The 26,586-nt window shown below is 40.6% G+C and overlaps 1 protein-coding gene across 12 annotated transcripts in view; it reads left to right on the top strand.

Moving 5' to 3' along the window:
* The window catches only part of Mpp7 (membrane protein, palmitoylated 7 (MAGUK p55 subfamily member 7)), a 278,928-nt gene that overhangs the window by 210,885 nt on the left and 41,457 nt on the right, over positions 1 to 26,586 (top strand). For all 12 annotated transcript variants that reach the window (NM_001081287.2, NM_001360860.1, XM_006526327.3 and 9 more), the window contains one exon: positions 12,649 to 12,819. In NM_001081287.2, coding sequence (NP_001074756.2) covers positions 12,649 to 12,819 — 171 coding nt within the window. The remainder of the gene's footprint in view (positions 1 to 12,648; positions 12,820 to 26,586) is intronic.

Raw genomic sequence — 26,586 nt, 5'->3', positions numbered from 1 at the left:
CAGAACCTCACCCCATATTAAAACAGGGTTGGGACCATGCCACATGCCAGTAAGTGGATCCTTCCATTTCAGTTAGGCACAAGTATGCCTAGTTGTAGGGTGCCATAGATACTCAGCAGAAAGTTCCTTGGCATCCAAATTTAAAAAATTTTAAATTAAAAAGCATGACTTAAATAATGTGGTATACAGGGATATAATTCCCCCTTTTTTGTTTTTTAAAGATAGTATTGTTTTAAAGTTCCACAATAACTTGCCCTGAGAATTATAAAGAATCCCAGTAATAAGGATAATATTAAATTGTATATAAAACATCTCAAATGCTTGATTGTAATAGCCAGTTCCATTATCTGTTTTAATCTGATTTGGAACACCAAGCATAGAAAAACAATGCAAACTAATTACATTTTTAGTTGCTTCTCCTGTTAAAGCAGTTGCAACTAGAAATCCTGAAAAGGTGTCAGTAGTCACGTGTACATATTTTACTTTTCCAAAATCAGAAATTTGAGTAACATCCGTTTGCAGTAATTGATTAGTTATAAGTCCTCGAGGATTAACACCATTATACTGTACAGGTAGAAATTGAGGACATTGAGACGAGTCTTTACAATTTGACATGCATATTCTCTAAAAATACCAAATTATTGTCTCAAGCTATTACTACTTTGATGATGTAAAGAATGAGATTGTATGGTCAATTGTTCTTGTGTAAGGCCTACAATGTGCCTGGTATACAAATCTGCTGTGGCAATACTCTAAGGGGTCTGTCCAGACAATCTTGCATGAACTCTTAAATGTCCAAAGACAGTCCTTTAACGGAACAGTACTTTCTCTTAACTTGAGTTGTATTTGCATAAATAATTGTAAAATTTGAGAATTAGAAGTATCTAAAAGGAACAATTTCAAGCAATTGCAAACCATGAGCTATATATTCGCTATCAGTATACAGATTAAAACCTTGATTTTTCAACATTTCAAAAACAGTGGCTACAGCACATAATTCAATTATCTGTGATGAAGCAGAGGGAAACTCAAGAGAATAAACATGTGATCCAATTATATATACTGCTTTTGCATTAAATGAGCCATCTGTAAATACAGTAAGCACTTTCTCTATTGGCTATGTACACAAACTTACAGGAAATACAAAAGCATTCACAGAAGCAAATTGTAACAACTTGTCTTTTGGGTAATGATCATGGCAAAAAAGTTTGGCATGCAATAGGCCAAATACCAGTATTCTGCAATAACCAATTTAATTGCTGTTTGAAATGAGGAATAAACATTTCATCAGGTTCTTAAGACATTCTTTCCAAAATACTTTCTTGGTTCTATCCTACAATTCTGTATCAACACAGCAACAGCTTCTTAATAGGGTGTTCAAACTTTACTTGGAGATAAAGAAAGATGAATCTACATTAATGGTCCCCTTTGCCAAAGAATTGTGTGAGCACATTGAGTAGCAATAACTAACACTAACAGCCAACAATTGATTGTAGCAGCTTCCTCTACTTTTTGCAAAGCTATTTGTCTCTCACCAGTTAATTGCATCCCCCTTGAGAACATCAAACAGAGGCTTAAGTCCTTAAGTACTGAGAAGAAAATACAGAAACTGTCTCATTAAATAATATGGCCAAAGGGGGCCTTCCTGAAAAGGTCTTATTTAGTCAAAAAGCTAAGGGGAGTATTGTGGGAAATAATCCTCTAAGTAGTGAGATGACCATGTAGCACAACTCTCAGGCTGGATGTCTGTTACACCTAAAGGAACCTGTGCAAGAGGGCCCATGTGACTCCAGCAGAATGAGAAGAGAAGGGGACAGAAACTGAAGTCTGAGAGGGGCAAACACTTAGTTGTGTCCTGATAGAAGATGAGAAATACTTGGCAGGCTCTGAGCAGGGCAGAAACATGAACCTGACTTGGATGCTTAACAGTCACACTGGCTGATGGGTTGAGAATCTCAAAGGGGCAAAGCAAAAGCAGAAAGACACTGAAGTAGTTCAGGTAGGGAATGACTTGTTTTGAACAAAGACATTTCCAGTGCAGGTAGAGAGAAGGCCAGATAATGGACATGTTGGAGAGTTGGGCATGAGTACATACATGGTTTGGGTCACTGTAACTCTAAGAATGGAGTTAAATGTTTACTGAAATAGCAAAGATAGCAGGAGAGGGTTGCCTGAGTGTTCTGTCCAGGGCACAGTGAATTGATGACATCCATATAGAATTGGCAGTGGGAGAGATGTGAGGAGCTAGAGTTGGCCACTGTCATTGAAGTTTTGGACATCAGAATCTATTAAAACTGTCGATGAGACAACCAGAAGAGAAAGTGTTGGTCCAGGGGCCAGAAGAGCCCAAGGCAAGCAGGGTAGAAACCAGGAAAGACCAGTGGAAGCAAAGAAGATTCAAGGAGTAGGATGGTGTTACCCAGAAATAGGCAAGAGGGGTGAGAATGGACAGAGAATAGTTAGCTGTGATGGAATATGTGTGGCCTGTCACAATAAACTCTTACCAAGACTGGAATACAGGGAATCTCAGACATCCACTGGAAGTGCTCCTTGGTTAAGTTAAGGTCAGTTAAGCAGAGACTGCTCACCCACAGTCTTGTTTTACTACTTCCAAGACAGCTATTTTGAATATCATTAGTTTGTACCAAGAGGAATTTTGGCAATAATCTTAGCCAAATATCTGAGCAATGTAGGGAGGAAAAGCAGTTATCGTCTGTGATATATGATATATATTTTTATTCAATTTTGGCATAAAACTTGTTTTTAGCCTTTATTTTATGTGTATGCATGTGTATGCAGTGCCCTCAGGGACCAGAAGAGGGAAGCAGATCCTTTTGAACTAGAGTTACAGAAGCTTGTGATCTGCCATGTGGATGCTGGGAACAGAACAAGGATCCTCCGGGAGAGCTTCTAAAGTTCGTAATTGCTGTGCCATTTCTCCAGCTGTCTTCCCACCCCCTTTTGGCTTTTTGAAATGGGGTCATGCTCTTTGGAAAGGCTATTTCAGATCACCATTCTCCTGCCTCAGTTTCCAGAGTAATGGATTATAATTGTGAGTTGCATCACTTGGCTTTTCGAATATTTTAGGTCTGTCTGTGCTAACTGATGTTTTGAAGAGAAAAATCCTCTTTGCAGAGTTGATCTAATTTTTCCTGTCCACTGTTTCTCTAATCCAGATGGTCTAGTGACCCAGCTGGAACTGTTGGAACTCAGCATTCAATCATTTGTGTGTCACAGCCATAAGGGATCACAGAATTCTGTGATAACCTGTCCCAGCACATAAGACTCCTTCCCCAGATGCACTGTACTGTAGTTCATTTGTCTGAAAGAGCATTGGCTTGTACAGGATGGGTTTGTGTCTATCCTTTCCACATTACACATTTATCTGGCCCTGAGACATCTCTGGAAAAGCACCTAAGAATTTGGTCTTTGTGGCAGACCTTTTCCAAAGATTCACTAGTAGAGGCCCCAAGGCTGTAGCTTGTTTTAGGACCTTATCTTGCTTTGTCTCCCACTTCTATATCCAAAGGAGGAGAAAAAGCAGTTCTCTGCCTTGCAGAAAGGAGTCCTGGATGTCTTTGATTCCTACACAGGATCATAGCCCTGTGCATTGTCACAACCCTGGGAAGACATTTGGTTGTTTCCATGTTCTTTGAAGTACAGGAAAATCAAGCATGAGTATGTCCCCTAATCCTGCAGCAGGATTCACTATCTGAAAACAGGTCGGAGAGAGGGCTTAGCAGTCGAGAGCATGCTGCTCTTAGAGAAGACAGCTTCTGTTCCTAGCACCCACAGTGGGTGGCTCACAAGCAGCTGTAACTCAAGCTCCACAGGAACAGTCACTCTCTTCTGGCCTCTGCCTTCAGTCTCAGTGCTGGGATCACAGGTGTAATCCACCCACACACTTGAGGTTTCCTGCATTACCTGTGAGGCTTTGCTGAGTGTTTACTGTGTGGTTTGATTCTGACTGGCATGGAACCAGTTTCTTGAAGGTCGGCCTAGTGATCAGTGAAAAAGATTTGGCCATTTTATTGGAAAGCAAGGGGGAAGCCAGATGGCTGGAAAATCAATGAAAACTGTAGTCTGTATAGAGTTTTATAATTACATGACCAGAAATAAAGAGGATACTGTAAAGAGAAAAGGTGAGGTAACACATTTTAAATGTTACCTTTAAGCCAGGAGCTTCCCACATTAAAGATTTTACCATTGATAGAGACTTGGTTTATATATCCTATAGAGATTGACCTTCGTTGGTCCATGGCATACATATGTGTTTGCTGCATATTTACATGGGTGACTAGGATGAGAGGTCTGGAAAGTTGTTTTGCTTTGGTGAGTGATGTGGAAGCTGGTGTGTTTGGGCTTTTGTACTCATTCCCTAGCAGAAGAGCTTTAAAAACCTATCTCTTTCCTTGCCTTAGCCCTATGTCATCAGTATGAAGCAATCTTCTAACCCTGGTGTGAATCTTTTAATACTTTCCTCTAGGTAATTCATCACAGGAATCTTGTTATCATCAATCAGGAGGTGCTGTGTATCCAGCTTGTGCTTTCTAATACTTTGTTGCAAATGATTTCCTGAAGAATTGCATTGTTGGTCCTTCTGTCCTTGCTGGGGCAAATGCTACATTCCTTTAAAACACGATCAGTTTGGGGACCTACTCTGGCCTTTCTGTTTAATCAAATTATTTAGCCTAAAGTTAAATAATGAAACCAGAACTTCATATGAGATTGTTTATCTCTCTCTCTCTACTTCTGTGTGCTTTTCTTAGGGCTGGTTCTTATGTCTCTCCCATGGTTCTCCTGTGTCTAAGAGCACAGCTGACTTTATAAATCAAGTCGAAATTCCCATTTATTCAAGTAGACTGCTCACTTACTAAAGAGCTAGGAGGAGAAGTCAGCTGTGTTTAAACACACCACGCCGATACTTTCCACAAGATAGAATTTATGCAAAGAGAATATTTAGAAGCATTTTTTCAAAAGTAATACAGGTCCTTTTTTGAGCAACAAATACCTCTGCAAAATCTCAACACGTCTGGACTCCTGCTTGGAAATACTTGTTTCCTGACAGAAACAATTTCTGTTCAGAGCAGTGTAGGCTGTAAGGATAGTCTCAAGCTAAGAAAAAAAAATTGCTAAAGTTTCAAATCCAATTTTTCCCTCTGCCCAGAGCTGCAGTTTTATATGTGTATACTGCACTTTGACATAAATTTGAAAGTATAAGTAAGAACTCATTTCTTCATTAGCTGCTTAGCGGAAAGTTAAATTCTCATACATTTTCCCTCTCCCTCCTCCTCCTCCTCCTCCTCCTCCTCCTCCTCCTCCTCCTCCTCCTCCTCCTTCTTCTTCTTCTCTCTCTCTCTCTCTCTCTCTCTCTCTCTCTCTTGTTGATGTTTGGTACTTCCAATTGTTTTTTTGATTAATTACTTTGTGGTATTAGTATGATTGGGAAATCTTAAAGTAGAAGTTATTTTTCCCTTGGAAATTGCACTTCATATCTTTGTTTAGCTTCCAGGGCTATGCTGGGGACTGTGAGTTTTTGTTTTATTTTTAGCTTGAACCGAACTGTGATGTTCAAGGCTCTTTGTAGATTTAAATGTAGCTCACATCACCACAAAGGAAACTGTGAACTTGTAACATGTTGGATGTGGGTTTTTTGGTAATTTGTTCCAAACCTTCCCCTCCCACCCTCTGTGCAATATGTATATGTATAGCTTAGCATCATTGTGACACTGTTTTGTCTTTGGTGAGTTTTTCCTGCAGCATGAGATGGCTGGAGGACTTATGAATCCCAGCTCTTTAGATCTTATGTCCATAGTTCTGTTCATCTCTTCCACCCACCAAGATGTGCTTAGTTGTCATTCATTGTCTCTGGAATAATGATTAATTGGCCCACTACCCAGTACCCACTCAACAGTGAAAAACTAAAGTCCTCTTACCACATGGACCTCTTTTTATCAGTGATGCTGAGTGAAACAGTCCCTCTGATGTGTGCCTGTGTCAGTTTGCTGTGGGCACCAACCAGCCTTATGATCTGAGTGTTTTTGAGGAAGCACTCTGTTCTCTTGTCAAGAACCTAACATTGTAGAATTATTTCCAGCTGCTTAGTCTTTATTAGTGGCTCCACGGAGTTTTAAAATCTTCTTTAAGGACCCCTTTATAGTAAAATTTACTCTTTTTATAATTTAGATATTAGGTAAATGTTTGCATGGTTAAATTGTTCTGATTTTTAAGATACAAAAAAATTTTTTTTCATAGGATGTTTTTGGCAGTACTCCCAGTTTATAAAAATGGGACCTGTATTTCGGTATATTTAAAATGGAGATAAAAGCTGTAAAGTGCTTAATTTTAGGCTTCTTTTAGGAAAAACTGAACATTTTGTTTTGACTGTGTCTGCCTCACGATACATTTTTATACATTAGGAGGTTGAAAGTGATCCTCCTATAAGTCTCTGAGCTTAGAAGTGCCTGTGATATATTTGTCCTGCTGGGATTCATGGAGATTTTTCTAAGACTTCGTTTTTCATACACTGAACATCTGTGAAATGTAAACCTTGAAAAAGCTTGTTTAAATGTTAGCACTGTAGAGCGTCTGATGTTATTGACTGGTGATTGGTTTTGTAAAATAATTGAAATGAGTTATGAAACTGTCCTGCCTGGCACACAAAGGCTGGAAATATATTTTCTCTGAGTAAGTGAAAAGCCAGCGCACACATCCATAGTGTCCATGCAGGACCGGCTTCTAGGTGTAGTATGTAATTACCGTTTTAATGACCCTGCATGCTAAAGGGCACAAGTCTAGGAAAAATTAGAACATTTACTTTTCATTGAAGTCACTTATTTGTGTGTTTGGAAGTCTGTGGTGATTTTTGTATAAATTCCTGAGCTGTTTCTTCCATTTTAGCTTTGGAAACAATGTATTTCTTTTTCTCTTGGCTGTTTTTCTGTTTCTTTTGTCTTTTTTGTTTTGCTGGTTCCCTGTTTATGTCTTACACTCCATTATGCTTTTTGTAGTTTCCCATTGGTTTCTGCTTTTGTTGTTTTCTTTGTATTTGAATTTCTTGACTATTTCCAACTATCATTTACATAGAAACTTGGTGTTTTATGTAATCACTTCAAAATATAGCTTCCTGGAATCTGCCTACTGAAGTAGAGAATGTACTTTGTGTCTTGTGTTGAGAGAGCCTCACAACTATTTCTGTCTAGATCTGATTTCATATGGGGGGGGTTGTCTATTATAAATAATTTTTGTTTTCCTGTCACATTGTAAAGTCACAGAGTATAGTAATTTTGAATAATAAGGTAGTTGCCATAGCCCTCTCTACCTAGAACAGCATTTTTTTTTTCTCTAATGTGTTTTCTTTTGTATTTCTGGATTCATAACACTTTTTGTAGCAACAAAAACAAAGCTCATTGTGTTAAGTGCAATTATAGTATCCTCTCTGGTTGTTCTGAGTATTATTATATTGTATATTTTTACAGTCTTAATGTTTTCAATCCTATTTCTCCTGGAGACTATTTTATCACTTAACTATTTCCATATTTCTGTATATTTGGGTTTCTTTTCTAAATTATTTTTACTGTTAAAATTAATATTGATGTATAGAATTGTGGAATAGAGATATATGCTGTTTCCTACAGTGCTAAAGCTTATATTAACCACAAATGCTTCTCAAATTCCATACACAAGCATTAAATTTGATACTCTTGACTACTATGTTATACAGATGCAGTAGGATTCAAGTTTTGAAAACGACCAAATTACAACTGCGATATATGCTAAAAGTCAAATCAGACATTCTAAATCTTTCAAAGAGTCCCAAGGTATTAGTCAGGACCCCATGTTGTAAAAGCACTAAACTAAACTATAAGTGTGTGAGAATAGCCTGTGGTATCACAGAGGACGAGCGGCTTCTTGAGGCCAGTGGTTTTGTGTTTTACAACTCACCTTAAATACAGAGGGACATAAATGTTTACTTGATTTGATAAATAAGGATAATGAAGAAAAAAAAATCCTTTCTATTAAGAAAAACCTTTTAATCTGTGAATGCAGCTGCTGCATTTTATTGATAGTTTCTTTGTGTTAACTTGTAGCAGGGGCTTACATTGTCCCTGTCACTCCTTTGTGACACACAGAGTGTGGCATTGTGACCTCATTTCATTGTGGAGCATGGAAGTCATGCTCCAGCAATCCCTTTTTCTTACAGCCATCCACACTCAACTCCCCTCCCAGAGTTGCTGGGGAAACTGAAACAGTTAACCCAGGCCAGGTGCTTTGGGTAGTGCCTATCACCTGGTGCGCTCTCAGCAAACCCATCTACTGCCACTGATGCTAGTGTGTTTTGGAACTGATATAATCCAGAGAATGAGTCCAGCTTGGCTGGAGAATCCACCCTTTTTTTCTGTATGACATAAACATTTCAAAGCTTCTGCACATGTGTCTGAATGTGGGGTCCTTCTACTTCAGGGTTTTTCAGAACCATTGGTTAATTATTTAGAAAAATAGAAAGTTACAGCCACATTTCTCAGACTTGATGTCATGATTACACCTGAGTGATTCCAGATGGGATTTTTAAAAATTAAGTATAAAGCCATGCATCCCACTTCTTAAAATTTAAAAGAATGTAGGAGAATATTTATCAGACCTAAGAAGAGCAGTTCTTAAAGAAATGGGAGAAATCAAAGTTACAGATTCTAACACTCAGTTTCAGATCGCTTTAAAATTAGTTCATTGTTGAGAGAATGGTGATTGGGAGAATGGTGAGCACGTTTGGGAATTGGGCTCACCTGCTTGTCGACCTGTATATAGGATGATGGACTGACTCAAAGCTTGATAGTGGTCAGTCAGTGGCAGTGACAGAGAAAATACAAAGGCAGAGACCCATAATGAAAATACCATCTGATCTCACAGTGATCCCACAGTGTAACAGAGATGGACGGCTTTACACCAGCCACATTACCAACGGCTTTAAGAAGGGATGAGAAGCTGCTGCAGGAGAAGTTTGCCCACAGGCCTTAGTGTTAGAAGAACCCACTTGCAACAGTGTATCCTCATGAAACCATAGGTTACACAGCCAGCCAACCAGGAGATATTAAGTAGCCATTTCACATTACAAGCCGTTCTCTTTATAGTCACCCCTTCATGGTTAATGTCTTTAAGCAGAGCTTGTGGAGTTAGATGATACATAGGCTTGTCACTGTGAATTGTCACTTCTGGAAAGTATTAGATAAGCATCGTCCTGCAGCTGCATCCTACTCTGATGTCACCTTCCTACTGTAATAAAACCCGCCGTTCCTTTGAAAGACACAGACTTCTAGCATCTGTGGATAGGCTTCCCTGAAAACAAACCTGTTTATAAAAATGTTGAGCCCATTTACAAAACTATGAACTTAAGGAAAATACGTTTTGTGTAAAACTGTTCCTTTACCCTGAGTTTCTTGAGAGAGTTCTCTCTCTACTTCCAAAGCCACCCTGCTGAGCAAGGGGACTGGCCCCGACTAGATGCTGTGTTCCCAACATTTATCTGAGTAGAAGCTCTGCTTCCTTTCAGTTTAGCCTCATGGTATTTAGGCTCCTTTTAATAAGAGAACTGAGAAAAATCCAAAGTCAAGAAGTTCCTAACAACCCACCCCCCTTTTAAAGATAGGATGTAGTCTCCTAGAGACTCAGCCTTGGGGTGCTGACAGGCACTCCTGTCATTTCCAACTAGGGGTTGGAAGTCACAAGCCATGGATGAATAGATTCTAGAAAAATCTGGGTTTGGATGTTTGGGAGTGTGTGTGTGTGTGTGTGTGTGTGTGTGTGTGTGTTTGCCTGAACAAAGATCATAATAAGAAAGCTTATTATGGTTAGATTTCATGCTTTGTTAACTGTTGATTCTGAGCTGAGAATTTCTCTTCCTGTTGTCTTTACATGTATATATGTATAAATATGCATAGGTATGTATATGCATACATGTATGTATACATAAAAGTGTCTGTGTAAATAATACATACACATTTATGATATAGAGAGGTAAGTAAGTTAAAAAAAATCATCAGACTGGAGGGACGGATGCTCTTGAAAATTAAGTTTGGCAACAAAAACTCCATGCATTCCTAGAAGAGACTGTAAAAGGAAGAAGAATGGCTTTCCCTTTCTGGTGTGTTTCCTTAAAATAGCTTGTCAATGGGCATTTAAAATAATTGTTGGTTTATGAATTATAGCACAGGAGATAGAGAACATAAGGCCTCATGGAAGTCACACGCTGTACTACACAGTGACACACACACCCCAGCCCCTGTCTATATATTTAAATCTGGCTTTCATTTACTGGTTCCTCCTCTTACAAGAGCCCATTTAAAATTGATTAATGAGCCTCCAGATGTGCTCTTCTCCTTTCTGAGAGTCTGTACATGGGAATCCACATGCCTTCCCTAAAGACCCACTCAGACAGTGGGGGCCACACAGTACAGTGTGGATGTGTAAGAGACATGCAGGAGTCTGCCATAGGCCATGGCCATGAGTAGCCTATCTTCAGCTGCTGGTATTTATCAGTGTTTTAAGGTACAGAAAATGAGCCCCCCCCCCCCCCAGAGACTTTTGAAACTTCAGAGATACATGGCTGGCATGACAGGGCAGTACTTCTAGTCTGTGTTCTTCACTTCCCATCTCCAGTCTTTGTGGATCTCCTACTCTTCAAGACATGGCAGCCATCTGCCCGCTTCTCTTCCTGTTTTTTGTAAAAGGAGTTTTGGGGCAAGGTAGTTCCAGAACAAGGTAGTGCTGAAAAGCTGAGGGTGGGACTGAATTCTAAGGTAACAGTCACTGGCCCGTGTCCTCTGTTGTTCCCCTTAGTTCTAAGACCTTTTCTGTACAGAGATCTGTCCAACTTCAGGTCTGTGGTAAAGTCCCCCACATGTTCTGCTTTCGTCTTTGACGTTTTCAAAGGTGAAACAGAGTGGAAGTGGGTTTGCAGCTGCTGCTGCTGTTTGATAAATTCTTAAGTACCTGGTCTGTGTGAAGCATGGCAGAGCAGGTGCTGCACCCGTCCATGCCAGGGAGCATGCCACCATCCCTTTCATAGTCTACTTTAGAAATCTGCTTGCCCTCTCTCTTCCCTTGCTTTCAGTTTCGTGTTGATAGCAGGAGTACAAAATGTCGATGGGTTATAAAGACCAGGCTAGGTAAGCAGTTTCTCAGAAGTCAGGACTTAGTTGCAATTTGTAGACCTAAATTTTCTCCAGTTTTAGCTGTTGGATGATGCATGTACCCAAACCTTTTAGTGACTTCTATGCCAAAAAGAACTGTGAAGGGACTGGGATCGTGGGAACTGCAGTTAGAACCCTGAGATGCCAGCATCGAGACTTTGTAAGTCACAATCCCATCACTGATGACAGAGTTGGGGACACAGTTAAGTAGACTGTGCCGGTTTAGACTGAGGCTCTGGTCTGAGTCCACTATGCTAACCGGGCACATGGTAAGCATCAGGGTTCCCTGGGGCATGCTGGAGGACCAGGTTCTTACCAGTTTCTTAGTGTCCTGGGAAGAGAGGAGCAGAGGGTCCTGCACAGCTTTTCCTTGAGCCGCTCACAGGATGCTGGCTTCTCTCCCATCTCCCCTGCTGGGTCAGGGTGTTCTGTTTCCCTGTGCCTTACTCGCATCTCACTCTTTCTATGTGACACGAGCGGGTTTGCAACTAGTCCTGTTCACTCCTTCACTTTGCCTCTGAGGGAGCTCTGGGAGACTCTTTCTCTTGTCAGAACATTTTCTCTCAATTAACCTAGGGTTGCCTCACAATCAGTTATTCTTAGAGACTCACAGAGTGACTTTTATTATCTATTTGCAATATCTTTTCTGATTTAAAATTGCTTGATAGACTATTTATAATCTCACTGTCTATTGCAAATGTATTTGCTGATTTATTTTATTAAACTCTGACTCCATAGGCATCTCAGAAAACTCCATATTTACATGGCTTTTTAAAGACTTGGTTTCATGTAACCCAGACTGGCCTCAGACTCACTATGTAGCCAAGGATGACCCTAAACTCTTACCTCTACTTCCCAAATGTCAGGAGTACACATGTACAACCCCGGGGCTATGCTAGGCATTCTGCATCCCAGGCAGGTACTCATCCAAAGTGTTTTGTCCCCAGCCCTGACTATATTACTTTAGTATTAGCTTTCTTTTGAATGCTTTTATTTTTCCTAACCCAATGGGAGTAATTATTGACTCTCTATGTAGTCCCCAAAATTCATATATATGTTCTTTCACTTTTGTATCTTGTAGAAAAACTCTAAAAGTAGTCTACATGTTTTTCTTTTTAATTTTTATTACATTTTGTTTATTTCATGTGTCTGTGGATATGTGTGGATGTGCACATGCCGTAGCCTATGTGTAGAGGTCAGGGGACAGTAGAAGTCAGCTCTTTCAAACTCTCATGTCCGTTCGAAAGATCGAACCTGCCTCAGCAAGCACTGTCTCACCAGCCGTCGATATCCTTTTTGAAGCAAATATACTTTTATACACTTACAGGATACCTGAATTTTATTTTATTCTGTGGAGCTTATTCAGAAGGATTTTAATAGTTGGCTTGGGGGGAATTTAAATTTTTAGCTTGAAATACCCTAAATGTTTTCTTTTAAAAAATGTATATTTTTTTATTTGTAGCTGGTTTTAGAAGAAGTTTCCGTCTTAGCAGAAAAAATAAGAAAATAAATAAGTCCATGTATGAATGCAAAAAGAGTGAGCAGTATGACACGGCAGATGTGCCCACATATGAGGAGGTGACACCCTACCGGCGGCAGATCCATGACAAATACAGACTCATTGTCCTGGTTGGTAAGTGTTTGCTTTGTAAGGATTTAGATTTAAAGTATATCCTAGTTGAAGCTTTCAAGCTAAAATTCCCTTCATCCTGAACACCTTGCTTATTCTCTAGAGTGAAGTGTTTGCCTGGCTGTGTTTGTGATTGACCCGGTGTTTTGGAGGCATACCTCATAAGCAGCCTGCTGTGCTGTGGAGCCTCTGTTGCAGATGGGCTAGGAAATTCACTGCGACACAAGAAGCATCTAGAGTATTAAATCTTAACATATTTCTTAATGGATATTTGAATATTTATTAATGAGTATCTGAATATATGATAATGAAAATTTGAATATTTGTAAGTGAATGCTTGAACATTTGTTAATGATGGTCTTTTCAGTTCATTTTGAGGCAGTAGCCATGGTGTAAGCTATACCTAGTTACCATGTAAGTTATCATGCTGTAACCTACAGCAGTTAGACCAGCATGAAATAAGTTCTAACAGGTTTCAAACTGTTTTAAAATGTGGGGAGGTGTGTGGGTGAAGCACAGAGTTCTTGCGTAGCGTTGAGTTCAGTCTTGATACTGTAAAATTCGAAGTTTAGACAGACCACGCCTACAGTGGTTGGCTCGATTGATATTAACATTCTAGCCAGTGTCTTGTGCAGCCTTCACTGGCATGACCCTGACCTTATGTTCCTCCACTCCTGTCCCTTACTGTGTTTCTTTTAAAATGTGATGAGAGCTCTGTCAGCTTCCAGGACTGAAGCCAGTATTGCAGAAGTTAGGGGTAGAGGAGCATAGTGTCTCTTGTTAATTCTTACATTGTAAACTTAAGATGACAGTTTTGGGAGGAATGAGGATAATTGGAAGGGTGAAGAATTGGCCAATTTCATAAGGAGAACATCCACACAGCATCCAGGGCTCATGAATTATCCTGTGGTCCTATGTGGAGGCTACCTGAGACCCACCATCTTCTCTCCCCATTGCCCTTGCTACAAGCATCGAGCAGCCTCCCTTCATTCCTGTCCCCTCTCTTTCTCAGCCCAGGAACAATGCAGAATGGTAAAGGGGGAAGAATCATGGCTGTGTCACTCCTGGCTTGCCAGCCTTCCAGCCATGCATTACTCTTGGAGTTATCATGCATGGTTGCTTTGCCCTTTCCTTTGGTCACTAAAAGGAGGAAGAAGGAGCCCGTGCCAGTTTTCTTCTCCTCTAAGCACCACCCGTAAAACTGTCTCTGTAGGGGCTGAGAGAGAAGGGGTACTTGAGCTTGGCTTGAGTCTGTGTAGTAAGCCAGAAAAGAGAGAAAAGAGTCAAGGTGTAGAGAGCTCTTGAGGATGGTAGATAATTCTGCAAAAGAGACAGGCTACTCTGGGCTTCCTCAACAGAGATCAGGAGCAGGCAGCCAACCTCTGGGATCCTCAACAGGGATCAGGAACAGGCAGCCAGCCCCTGGGATTCTCAACAGAGATCAGGAACAGGCAGCCAACCCCTGGGATTCTCAACAGGGATCAGGAGCAGGCAGCCAACCTCTGGGATCCTCAACAGAGATCATGAACAGGCAGCCAACCTCTGGGATTCTCAACAGGGATCGAGACAGTGGATTTCAATTATATACTACTCTGTGGCAGAGTGCACAGGCCATCCCAGACCTTTCTTAAGAGAGGACAAAAAAAAAAAAAAAAAAAAAAAGGCAGGATACCACATTAACCTTCCATCATTGAAGCCAAATACTTGAGATAGTTAAGTAATAGAGATAAAATTTCCTTTTGTTTCGAAGCCTTAAGCACGAGGAGAGTGGCGCAAGTGGAAAACCTCACATCTGCTCTCAGATAACCGCTTGGAGTCCTAGCACAACGCATCCCCAAACACAACGTAAAATGACCTTCTCCTATACACTACATCTGAAATATGAGTTAATTTCATGTGATCAGGTGGCATTGGGCCCGTGAGAGACAGCACACCGTGGCAGGGGCATTTCATAGAGAGGATATGACTACACGCTGAAGACATCTCTTCAATCTCTGTGATGTGTGCGAATAATGGGTGTATGGTTTAAAATTCTACTCTATTCTCGGTTAGCTGTTGTCTTTCCTGACTGCGTGCTGAAGACATGTTTCCTCCACCTCTGTTACGTGTGCAGGAGGATGGGAAGACAATGTTGTGCCTTCTTTACTCTTACCCATGTTGTCAACGCTGTGGGGAGTAATGGGTTTGGCAAAGAGGGTGTTAGGTAAATATCACTGGGAAGATACAGACTACTTTCTCACAATATGCTATTCTTAGACCCAGTGTTCAAGAAATCAGATTCAGCCAAGTGTTGCCATTCAAAAATACTGCACTGGAGAGCCATGAAAGCTGATCAGAAATTCTTGATTTTTCACTTCTTTGGGTAAATCAAAGGACTTTAGTCCCTGATACCTCACAGATGTTTCTGCTAAATTCCCTTCTGCATTTAAAAATATTTTTAAAAAGTGGTAGACCCAAATGCTGGGGCATTTACTACATTGTCCTATACAACGCATCATATTTCATCGTTCGTAAAAGCTGACTTTTTCAAAAGTAAAGTAATAAAGTCAAATGATGTATGTGAGCTTGTGGGGAGGATGAGGATAAAGGTGTGGTCGAAGGAGCCACAAAAGCCGTTCTGTGGCTTAAGCCAAAATGAGGTCAAAATTTTATTTTGTGGATGTTCAGACAATTTGTGATTTGTTCTGTTTGGCTCTTCAGCACAGGGAAAAAACTAAAAAATAAATCGCTGTATATTTCACATTTACAACACAAGTAGTCAGCATGATGTGGTCCTCCACTGGACTGAATCGTGTGTGTTGCCTGAAGACTACTATGCAAAGTGTTTTGAGTAAATAGACATTTGTAGAATGTCATCATTTTCTCCCAAAGTGATAACAATGGCACCTTTGCATAAGGCAGAGTAGAAAGCTTATGCTTATAACTGGGCTGCTCCAGAAGTGTCTTTGTAGATACAAAACCAAAAGTTACAATCAAATTTATGAGTGTGTGGTGGGCTTAAAATTATCTTGTGTACAGGAGACAAGTATGATCTTTATTAGCAGCACGGTTGGCTTCTTATGCCTGTAGTGTATCTGAAATATGTATACTAGGGATTCATTTCTGGCACGAGAATTTCTGGCTCATTTTTAGTGAGCAGGCACTGTTCTGAGCACTGGTTTTTTTAGGTTACAACAGAAGCCTTTGTCCTCCAGCCATCTATAATCCAGTGGGAGAAGATGGACCAAAAATCTATTTATGGTAGCAAATGCTGATGGTTATGGCCACTTGTGTGGCTAATGGATATGGATATAGAAGGTGGCTTGCGGTGCTGGTTAATGGAGTTCTGAGTTGGAGAGTAGCAGAGAATGGATTTTGAACGCGATCTTTTCATCCCCACTGAAAGATCACCTTTGGGAGAGTTAGGGAGGAAGGAAGTTACCATTACCAGTGTCCTTTGCTTTGCTAATGAAGGTGACCATGTTGGAAGGTGACCTTTGAGTTGTATTTTATTCTCGTCATAGCTGGGGTAGAAAGTGGGTGGTGAGGGGTTCATAGACCTGCTTTAGCGGGATGTTCCTTCAGCAAATTTTTATTCTCATTTTCTTCTCTGTTTTTGTTTCATGGTTTGGTATTTGCTTTATGAATTGATGCTTCAGTAAGAGCGCTTTTCTCCCACTGTGAAAGTGACAGAAGAAATGAGCTCTGATTTGACTTACCATGAGCATAGCTCTTCTCTATAGTGCCACTTTGGAACACTAAACTCCAGCCACTGTCTGATCAATCTCATCATCCAGTAGTCACAGATCAAATAAAATAGCATGGTTGTTTATATTTTATTCCTAGAGCAATAAAAGAGTATTGCTATAATATGATAAATAGGCATTTTATAACATGTGTGATCTGAGAGATACCTAAGGGGTTGGTTGGATTTATCTTGCAATAAATCAAATGAATGGATGTGGTTTTTAACGTAACAATGCAGTTTGGGTTCCTATAGTAGACTCCAGTAATTCTGGTATTTTTCTCTGGATAGTGAAGAATAACAACTCTGGCCAAGTACAATTTAAAAAAAAAAAAAAAGCCTGTAGGGAAATTTGGATTTTTGTGTGAAGCAGTGTAAGTCCACTGGGGTTGCATGCAGAATAGAAGCCAGATCCATGCTAGTAACTCTCTCTATAATAGACGAGTTTTGGCTTGTGCCAAGATGTACAAAGAGCAAGAGAAAACATAAATAGTACTTGATCAGAGCAACTCATGTCCTTCCAATATTCCACTTAATATTGGATATAAATCCAAATATTAGAAAGAAGTACAAACAAGAAGGCGCTTTATCATCAGTGTGTTACTGTGATGGCTGCGTGAATAGTTTGGGCCTCTCTGTTGACTTATCTTTCCCGGCATAGTTACTCTTCTATTAGATTATTAGTATGATAAAGCTTTATCATCTATAAGGCACTACTCACATTTAGGTTATTAAATTGAATTTGATATTCATCAGTCCTAAGTAACACCACAGGGGCTGGATATTGCTCAGTGGATAAAACACTTGCTAAGCTTGATGTCTGAAGTTCAGATCCCCAGCCACGTACACACACACACACACACACACACACACACACACACACGCACATGCACATGCATATGGGCACACAGAGGGGAGAGGGGAACAAACATATATACTTGTAAAACACACACATACAAAAAAGAAACACTACACTAATATTATATGGCAGAAATCAAAATCATCTTGTGTTCGTCCTCAGATTGTGGAACATACACATGTATGTATGTGTGTATACAACATTTCACTGATTTCAACAAAAACTATTTTCACCATAAACATATCATCGTAGTCATTAATTTTCATTCTGAAATAGCACTGCCAGATAAATAAGTAGATATTTGACACTTCAATGTGCAGTGAGTGATGAGCCTTGCATGGCTGTATTTCCTTAACTGAAATAAATAACCTTTTAAAACCAAAATCACATTTTTGCCTGTTTTCATTAAGGTAGAATAATTAAGTTGAAATTTTATTTAATCACGTTTTCCCAAGGACTTCTGACAGAGGTCTGATGTAAATGGTGCTCTTTCTTCCTGCAAAGTTATTTTACAAAATGCATTTATTTTTTATTTTGGCTAGCCAGATTTATCTTTCTGTGCTTGAGTGGTTTGCTTGAGTATTAGCATGTCTGTGCCCTCTCTGCATGCAGTGCCTCTCAGCGAACAGAAGAGGGAGCTGGAGATTGTTCTGAGCTACATTACATTACATGCTAATGTAGTTACTGAGAACCAAACCCAGGTCCTCTGTGCTCTTAATCACCAACCCATCTCTCCAGTATTTATTTATTTATTTATTTATTTATTTATTTATTTATTTATTTATTTAACAGTTGTTCAGACTGCCATTGGTTCTTTTTTTTTCCTTTTCCATTTTTTATTAGGTATTTAGCTCATTTACATTTCCAATGCTATCCCAGAAGTCCCCCATACCCACCCACCCCCACTCCCCTACCCACCCACTCCCCCTTTTTGGCCCTGGCGTTCCCCTGTACTGGGGCATATAAAGTTTGCATGTCCAATGGGCCTCTCTTTCCAGTGATGGCCGACTAGGCCATCTTTTGATACATATGCAGCTAGAGTCAAGAGCTCCGGGGTACTGGTTAGCTCATAATGTTGTTCCACCTATAGGGTTGCAGATCCCTTTAGATCCTTGGGTTCTTTCTCTAGCTCCTCCATGGGGAGCCCTGTGATCCATCCATTAGCTGACTGTGAGCATCCACTTCTGTGTTTGCTAGGCCCTGGCATAGTCTCACAAGAGACAGCTACATCTGGATCCTTTCGATAAAATCTTGCTAGTGTATGGAATGGTGTCAGCGTTTGGATGCTGATTATGGGGTGGATCCCTGGATATGGCAGTCTCTACATGGTCCATCCTTTCATCTCAGCTCCAAACTTTGTCTCTGTAGCTCCTTCTATGGGTGTTTTGTTCCCACTTTTAAGGAAGGGCATAGTGTCCACACTTCAGTCTTCATTTTTCTTGAGTTTCATGTGTTTAGGAAATTGTATCTTATATCTTGGGTATCCTAGGTTTGGGGCTAATATCCACTTATCAGTGAGTACATTTTGTGTGAGTTCCTTTGTGAATGTGTTACCTCACTCAGGATGATGCCCTCCAGGTCCATCCATTTGGCTAGGAATTTCATAAATTCATTCTTTTTAATAGCTGAGTAGTACTCCATTATGTAGATGTACCTCATTTTCTGTATCCATTCCTCTGTTGAGGGGCATCTGGGTTCTTTCCAGCTTCTGGCTATTATAAATAAGGCTGCTATGAACATAGTGGAGCATGTGTCCTTCTTACCAGTTGGGGCATCTTCTGGATATATGCCCAGGAGAGGTATTGCTGGATCCTCCGGTAGTACTATGTCCAATTTTCTGAGGAACCGCCAGACTGATTTCCAGAGTGGTTGTACAAGCCTGCAATCCCACCAACAATGGAGGAGTGTTCCTCTTTCTCCACATCCACGCCAGCATCTGCTGTCACCTGAATTTTTGATCTTAGCCATTCTGACTGGTGTGAGGTGGAATCACAGGGTTGTTTTGATTTGCATTTCCCTGATGATTAAGGATGTTGAACATTTTTTCAGGTGCTTCTCTACCATTCGATATTCTTCAGGTGAGAATTCTTTGTTCAGTTCTGAGCCCCATTTTTTAATGGGGTTATTTGATTTTCTGAAGTCCACCTTCTTGAGTTCTTTATATATGTTGGATATTAGTCCCCTATCTGATTTAGGATAGGTAAAGATCCTTTCCCAATCTGTTGGTGGTCTTTTTGTCTTATTGACAGTGTCTTTTTCCTTGCAGAAACTTTGGAGTTTCATTAGGTCCGATTTGTCAATTCTCGATCTTACAGCACAAGCCATGGCTGTTCTGTTCAGGAATTTTTCCCCTGTGCCCATATTTTCAAGGCTTTTCCCCACTTTCTCCTCTATAAGTTTCACTGTCTCTGGTTTTAGGTGAAGTTCCTTGATCCACTTAGATTTGACCTTAGTACAAGGAGATAAGTATGGATCAATTCGCATTCTTCTATATGATAACAACCAGTTGTGCCAGCACCAATTGTTGAAAATGCTGTCTTTCTTCCACTGGATGGTTTTAGCTCCCTTGTCGAAGATCAAGTGACCATAGGTGTGTGGGTTCATTTCTGGGTCTTCAATTCTATTCCATTGGTCTACTTGTCTGTCTCTATACCAGTACCATGCAGTTTTTATCACAATTGCTCTGTAGTAAAACTTTAGGTCTGGCATGGTGATTCCACCAGAGGTTCTTTTATCCTTGAGAAGAGTTTTTGCTATCCTAGGTTTTTTGTTATTCCAGATGAATCTGCCGATTGCCCTTTCTAATTCGTTGAAGAATTGAGTTGTAATTTTCATGGGGATTGCATTGAATCTGTAGATTGCTTTTGGCAAGATAGCCATTTTTACAATGTTGATCCTGCCAATCCATGAGCATGGGAGATCTTTCCATCTTCTGAGATCTTCTTTAATTTCTTTCTTCAGAGACTTGAAGTTTTTATCATACAGATCTTTCACTTCCTTTGTTAGAGTCACGCCGAGATATTTTATATTATTTATGACTATTGAGAAGGGTGTTGTTTCCCTAATTTCTTTCTCAGCCTGTTTATTCTTTGTGTAGAGAAAGGCCATTGACTTGTTTGAGTTAATTTTATATCCAGCTACTTCACTGAAGCTGTTTATCAGGTTTAGGAGTTCTCTGGTGGAATTTTTAGGGTCACTTATATATACTATCATATCATCTGCAAAAAGTGATATTTTGACTTCTTCCTTTCCAATTTGTATCCCCTTGATCTCCTTTTGTTGTCAAATTGCTCTGGCTAATACTTCAAGTACTATGTTGAAAAGGTAGGGAGAAAGTGGGCAGCCTTGTCTAGTCCCTGATTTTAGTGGGATTGCTTCCAGCTTCTCTCCATTTACTTTGATGTTGGCTACTGGTTTGCTGTAGATTGCTTTTATCATGTTTAGGTATGGGCCTTGAATTCCTGATCTTTCCAGAACTTTTATCATGAATGGGTGTTGGATCTTGTCAAATGCTTTTTCTGCATCTAACGAGATGATCATGTGGTTTTGGTCTTTGAGTTTGTTTATATAATGGATTACGTTGATGGATTTTCGTATATTAAACCATCCCTGCATCCCTGGAATAAAACCTACTTGGTTAGGATGGATGATTGCTTTAATGTGTTCTTGGATTCGGTTAGCAAGAATTTTATTGACGATTTTTGCATCGATATTCATAAGAGAAACTGGTCGGAAGTTCTCTATCTTTGTTGGATCTTTCTGTGGTTTAGGTATCAGAGTAATAGTGGCTTCTTAAAATGAGTTGGGTAGAGTACCTTCTACTTCTGTCTTGTGAAAAAGTTTGTGCAGAACTGGAATTAGATCTTCTTTGAAGGTCTGATAGAACTCTGCACTAAACCCGTCTGGTCCTGGGCTTTTTTTGGCTGGGAGACTATTAATAACTGCTTCTATTTCTTTAGGGGATATGGGACTGTTTAGAAGGTCAACTTGATCCTGATTCAACTTTGGTACCTGGTATCTGTCCAGAAATTTGTCCATTTCATCAAAGTTTTTCAGTTTTGTTGAGTATAGCCTTTTGTAGAAGGATCTGATGGTGTTTTGGATTTCTTCAGGATCTGTTGTTATTTCTCCCTTTTCAATTCTGATTTTGTTAATTAGGATTTTGTCCCTGTGCCCTCTAGTGAGTCTAGCTAAGGGTTTATCTATCTTGTTGATTTTCTCAAAGAACCAACTCCTCGTTTGGTTAATTCTTTGAATAGTTCTTCTTGTTTCCACTTGGTTGATTTCACCCCTGAGTTTGATTATTTCCTGCCTTCTACTCCTCTTGGGTGAATTTGCTTCCTTTTTTTCTAGAGCTTTTAGATGTGTTGTCAAGCTGCTAGTATGTGCTCTCTCCCGTTTTTTCTTGAAGGCACTCATAGCTATGAGTTTCCCTCTTAGAAATGGTTTCATTGTGTCCCAAAGGTTTGGGTACGTTGTGGCTTCATTTTCATTAAACTCTAAAAAGTCTTTAATTTCTTTCTTTATTCCTTCCTTGACCAAGGTATCATTGAGAAGAGTGTTGTTCAGTTTCCATGTGAATGTTGGCTTTCTGTTATTTATTTTGTTATTGAAGATCAGCCTTAGTGCATGGTGATCTGATAGGATACATGGGACAATTTCAATATTTTTGAATCTGTTGAGGCCTGTTTTGTGACCTATTATGTGGTCAGTTTTGGAGAAGGTACCATGAGGTGCTGAGAAGAAGGTATATCCTTTTGTTTTAGGATAAAATGTTCTGTAGATATCTGTCAGATCCATTTGTTTCATCACTTCTGTTAGTTTCAGTGTGTCCCTGTTTAGTTTCTGTTTCCATGATCTGTCCATTGGTGAAAGTGGTGTGTTGAAGTCTCCCACTATTATTGTGTGAGGTGCAATGTGTGCTTTGAGCTTTACTAAAGTTTCTTTAATGAATGTGGCTGCCCTTGTATTTGGAGCATAGATATTCAGAATTGAGAGTTCCTCTTGGAGGATTTTACCTTTGATGAGTATGAAGTGCCCCTCCTTGTCTTTTTTGATGACTTTGGGTTGGAAGTCAATCTTATCAGATATTAGGATGGCTACTCCAGCTTGTTTCTTCATATCATTTGCTTGGAAAATTGTTTTCCAGCCTTTCATTCTGAGGTAGTGTCTATCTTTTTCTCTGAGATGTGTTTCTTGTAAGCAGCAAAATGTTGGGTCTTGTTTGTGTAGCCAGTTTGTTAGTCTATGTCTTTTTATTGGGGAGTTGAGACCATTGATGTTAAGAGACATTAAGGAAAAGTTACTGTTGCTTCCTGTTATTTTTGTTGTTAAAGTTGGCATTCTGTTCTTGTGGCTGTCTTCTTTTAGGTTTGTTGAGGGATTACCTTCTTGTTTTTTCTAGGGCGTTGTTCCTGTTCTTGTATTGTTTTTTTTGTTTTGTTTTGTTTTTTTGTTTTTTTTTTCTGTTACTATCCTTTGAAGGGCTGGATTCGTGGAGAGATAATGTGTGAATTTGGTTTTGTCGTGGAATACTTTGGTTTCTCCATCTATGGTAATTGAGAGTTTGGCTGGGTATAGTAGCCTGGGCTGGAATTTGTGTTCTCTTAGTTTCTGTATAATATCTGTCCAGGCTCTTCTGGCTTTCATAGTCTCTGGTGAAAAATCTGGTGTAATTCTGATAGGCTTGCCTTTTTATGTTACTTGACCTTTTTCCCTTACTGCTTTTAGTATTCTATCTTTATTTAGTGCATTTGATGTTCTGATTATTATGTGTCCGGAGGAATTTCTTTTCTGGTCCAGTCTATTTGGAGTTCTGTAGGCTTCTTGTATGTTCATGGGCATCTCTTTCTTTAGATTTGGGAAGTTTTCTTCAATAATTTTGTTGAAGATATTTGCTGGTCCTTTGAGTTGAAAATCTTCATTCTCATCCACTCCTATTATCCGTAGGTTTGGTCTTCTCCTTGTGTCCTGGATTTCCTGGATGTTTTGAGTTAGGATCTTTTTGCATTTTCCATTCTCTTTGATTGTTGTGCCGATGGAATCTTCTGCACCTGAGATTCTCTCTTCCATCTCTTGTATTCTGTTGCTGATGCTTGCATCTATGGTTCCAGATTTCTTTCCTAGTGTTTCTATCTCCACTGTTGCCTCACTTTGGGTTTTCTTTATTGTGTCTACTTCCCTTTTTAGGTCTAGTATGGTTTTGTTCATTTCCATCACCTGTTTGGATGTGTTTTCCTGTTTTTCTATAAGGACTTCTACCTGTTTGGTTGTGTTTTCCTGTTTTTCTTTAAGGACTTGTAACTCTTTAGCAGTGTTCTCCTGTATTTCTTTAAGTGAGTTATTAAATTCCTTCTTGATGTCCTCTACCATCATCATGAGATAAGCTTTTAAATCCAGGTCTACCTTTTCAGGTGTGTTAGGATGCCCTGGACTGGGCAAAGTGGGCGTTCTGGGTTCTGATGATGGTGAGTGGTCCTGGTTTCTGTTAGTAGGATTCTTATGTTTACCTTTCGACATCTGGCAATCTCTGGATTTAGTTGTTATAGTTGTCTTTGTTTAGAGATTGTTCCTCTGGTGATTTTTTTACCCTCTAGCAGCAGACGTGGGAGACTAGCTCTTTCCTCTGAGTTTCAGTGGTCAGAGCAGTCTCTGCAGGCAAGCTCTCCTCTTTCAGGGAAGGTGCACAGTTATCTGGTGTTTGGACCTCCTCCTGGCTGAAGATGACGGCCCAAAACAGGATCTTTCCCAGAAGCTGTGTTGCTTTGGCCAGGAAGGTGGCCGGTTGTCTGGAGCCGAAGATGGCGCTGCCTCACAAGCTCTCTGGCTCTTGCCTGTCCCAGAAACTGCTGGCCTCTGTATTCCACACCCTCACCCGTGCAGCCTGCCCTCCGAGGAGTCCCGGAACCAAGGTGGCTCCCGCCGGAGCCTGAGGCAGAAACCTCTTGGGCCGGGCGGACCCCTGTGCTCTCACCAGGAAGGTGGTCGGTTGTCTGGAGCCGAAGATGGCGCCACCTCAGAAGCTCTCTGGCTCTCACCTGTCCCAGAAACTGCTGGCCTCTGTATTCTACACCCTCACCCGTGCAGCCTGCCCTCTGCGGAGTCCCGGAACCAAGGTGGCTCCCGCCGGAGCCTGAGGCAGAAACCTCTTGGGCCGGGCGGACCCCTGTGCTCTCACCAGGAAGCCCCTTACTGCTTTTAATATTCTATCCTTATTTAGTGTGTTTGTTCTTCTGATTCTTATGTGTCAAGAGGAATTTCTTTTCTGGTGCAGTCTATTTGCAGTTCAGTAGGCTTCTTGTATGTTCATGGTCATCTCTTTCTCTAGGTTAGGTAAGTTTTCTTCAATAGTTTTGTTGAAGATATTTACTGGCCCTTTACTTTGAAAATCTTCATCATCATCTATACCTGGTCTTCTCATTGTGTCCTGGATTTCCTGGATGTTTTGAGTTAGGATCGTTTTTGCGTTTTGCATCTTTTTTTATTGTTGTGTTCATTTTGTCTATGGAATCTTCTGCACCTGAGATTCTCTCTTCCATCTCTTGTGTTCTGTTGCTGATGCTCACATCTATGGTTCCTGATATATTTCCTAGGGTTTCTATCTCCAGAGTTGTCTCCCTTTGGGTCTTCTGTATTATTTCTCCTTCCATTTTTAGATCCTGGATGGTTTTGTTCAATTCCATCACCTGTTTGGTTTTGTTTTTCTGTAATTCTTTAAGGGATTTTTCTGTTTCCCCTTTAAGGACTTCTACCTGTTTAGCCATGTTCTCCTGTATTTCTTTAGGTGAGTTATTATTGCCCTTCTTAAAATCCTCTAGCATCATAAGATATGATTTTAAATCCAAATCTTGCTTTTCAGGTGTGTTGGGGTATCCAGGACTTGCTGTGGTGGGAGTGCTGGGTTCTGGTGATTCTGAGTGGTCTTGGTTTCTGTTAGTAAGATCCTTACATTTGCCTTTCGCCATCTGGTCATATCTGGTGTTAGATGTTCCAGCTGTCTCTGGCTGGAGCTTGTTCCTCCTGTTTTTCTTTTAGCCTCTGTCAGCACTCCTGGGAGTCCAACTCCCTCCTTAGTCCCAGTTGTCAGAGCACTCTCTGCAGGCAAGCTCTCCTCTTGAAGTGAAGGTGCACAGAGTTCTGGTGCTAAAATCCGCCTCCTGGCTGAAGAGGAAGGCCGGAAGGGACCCTGTCTAAGAAGCTCTGTTGCTTCTGTGGCCTGCATGCTCTGTGTGGACTGGTCTCTAAGGTCTCTCTCACCTGAGTCCCTGTATCAGAGCCATCTCTGGAGGCCAACTCTCCTCAGTGATCCTAAGATCCTGGGTATGCTAGGGCGCCTGTGGTGTCGAGAGTCCTTTGGGGACCGTGGGCCTGTCAGCCCAGTTTTTGCCCAAGGTGACCCAGGGCTTGTGCTGACCAGAAAGAACCCCAGCCGTTGGTCAGGCAGATTTCCTGTGTCCCTGTTCCTGTTGGCACAGGTCCCTGCCAGTTGTTTTAGAACAGATGTTGCATTCCACTCACCAGTGATCCCAAGATCCTGGGTGAGCTAGGGAGCCTGCGTCGTGGAGAGCCCTCTGGGGACCGTGGGACTGTCCGCTGAGTTCACGCCCAAGGTGGTCCTGTGTACAGGAAAGACTATTTATTTATTTATTATTACTTGTGATTGAATTTGTAGCGCTGAGTATACTGGGCTATTGATGTAACACTGATCTCTATCCCAAGCCATGTGGAATGTTTTAAAATGAAGCATATACTTAATTTACTTTTGTTCTGTAAGTTTTCCTGGGTGATATGAACAAACATGTATTCACCCCTGGTAGGATACTGGAAACATACTACAGAAACAACTCCATACAGTCTGGCACAGCTAATCAGTGAGTTTATTAGGGTTATTTGCAAGGGCATAGGTGATTTGGATTCAGCTACATGACTGACAGGTCCAGCCCAGCATCATGGCTCAGCTATATCACTGACAATTACCACCCATCATGAATGATGATTTAAGAAGGCTTGATGCCTGGAGCTCCCTACCCAGCTCAGGCTGCTCTGAGAATTTCCTCCCCCAGCAATTCTGTACTGCTTATCTAACGGGGAGGAAGAGGGGGCTGTGAATTGTACAATTTTCTGGGCTTCCTGGGCTTCTCTGTTTCATGACCTCCCCTAGTCCTGTGAACCTTGGTCCTCCTAGGAG

The sequence above is a fragment of the Mus musculus genome, chromosome 18 (assembly GCF_000001635.26).
Source record: "Mus musculus strain C57BL/6J chromosome 18, GRCm38.p6 C57BL/6J".
Taxonomy (NCBI): Eukaryota; Metazoa; Chordata; class Mammalia; order Rodentia; family Muridae; genus Mus; species Mus musculus.
Note: the sequence above shows the minus strand (reverse complement) of the source record. Positions and strands in the feature narration are given on the sequence as shown.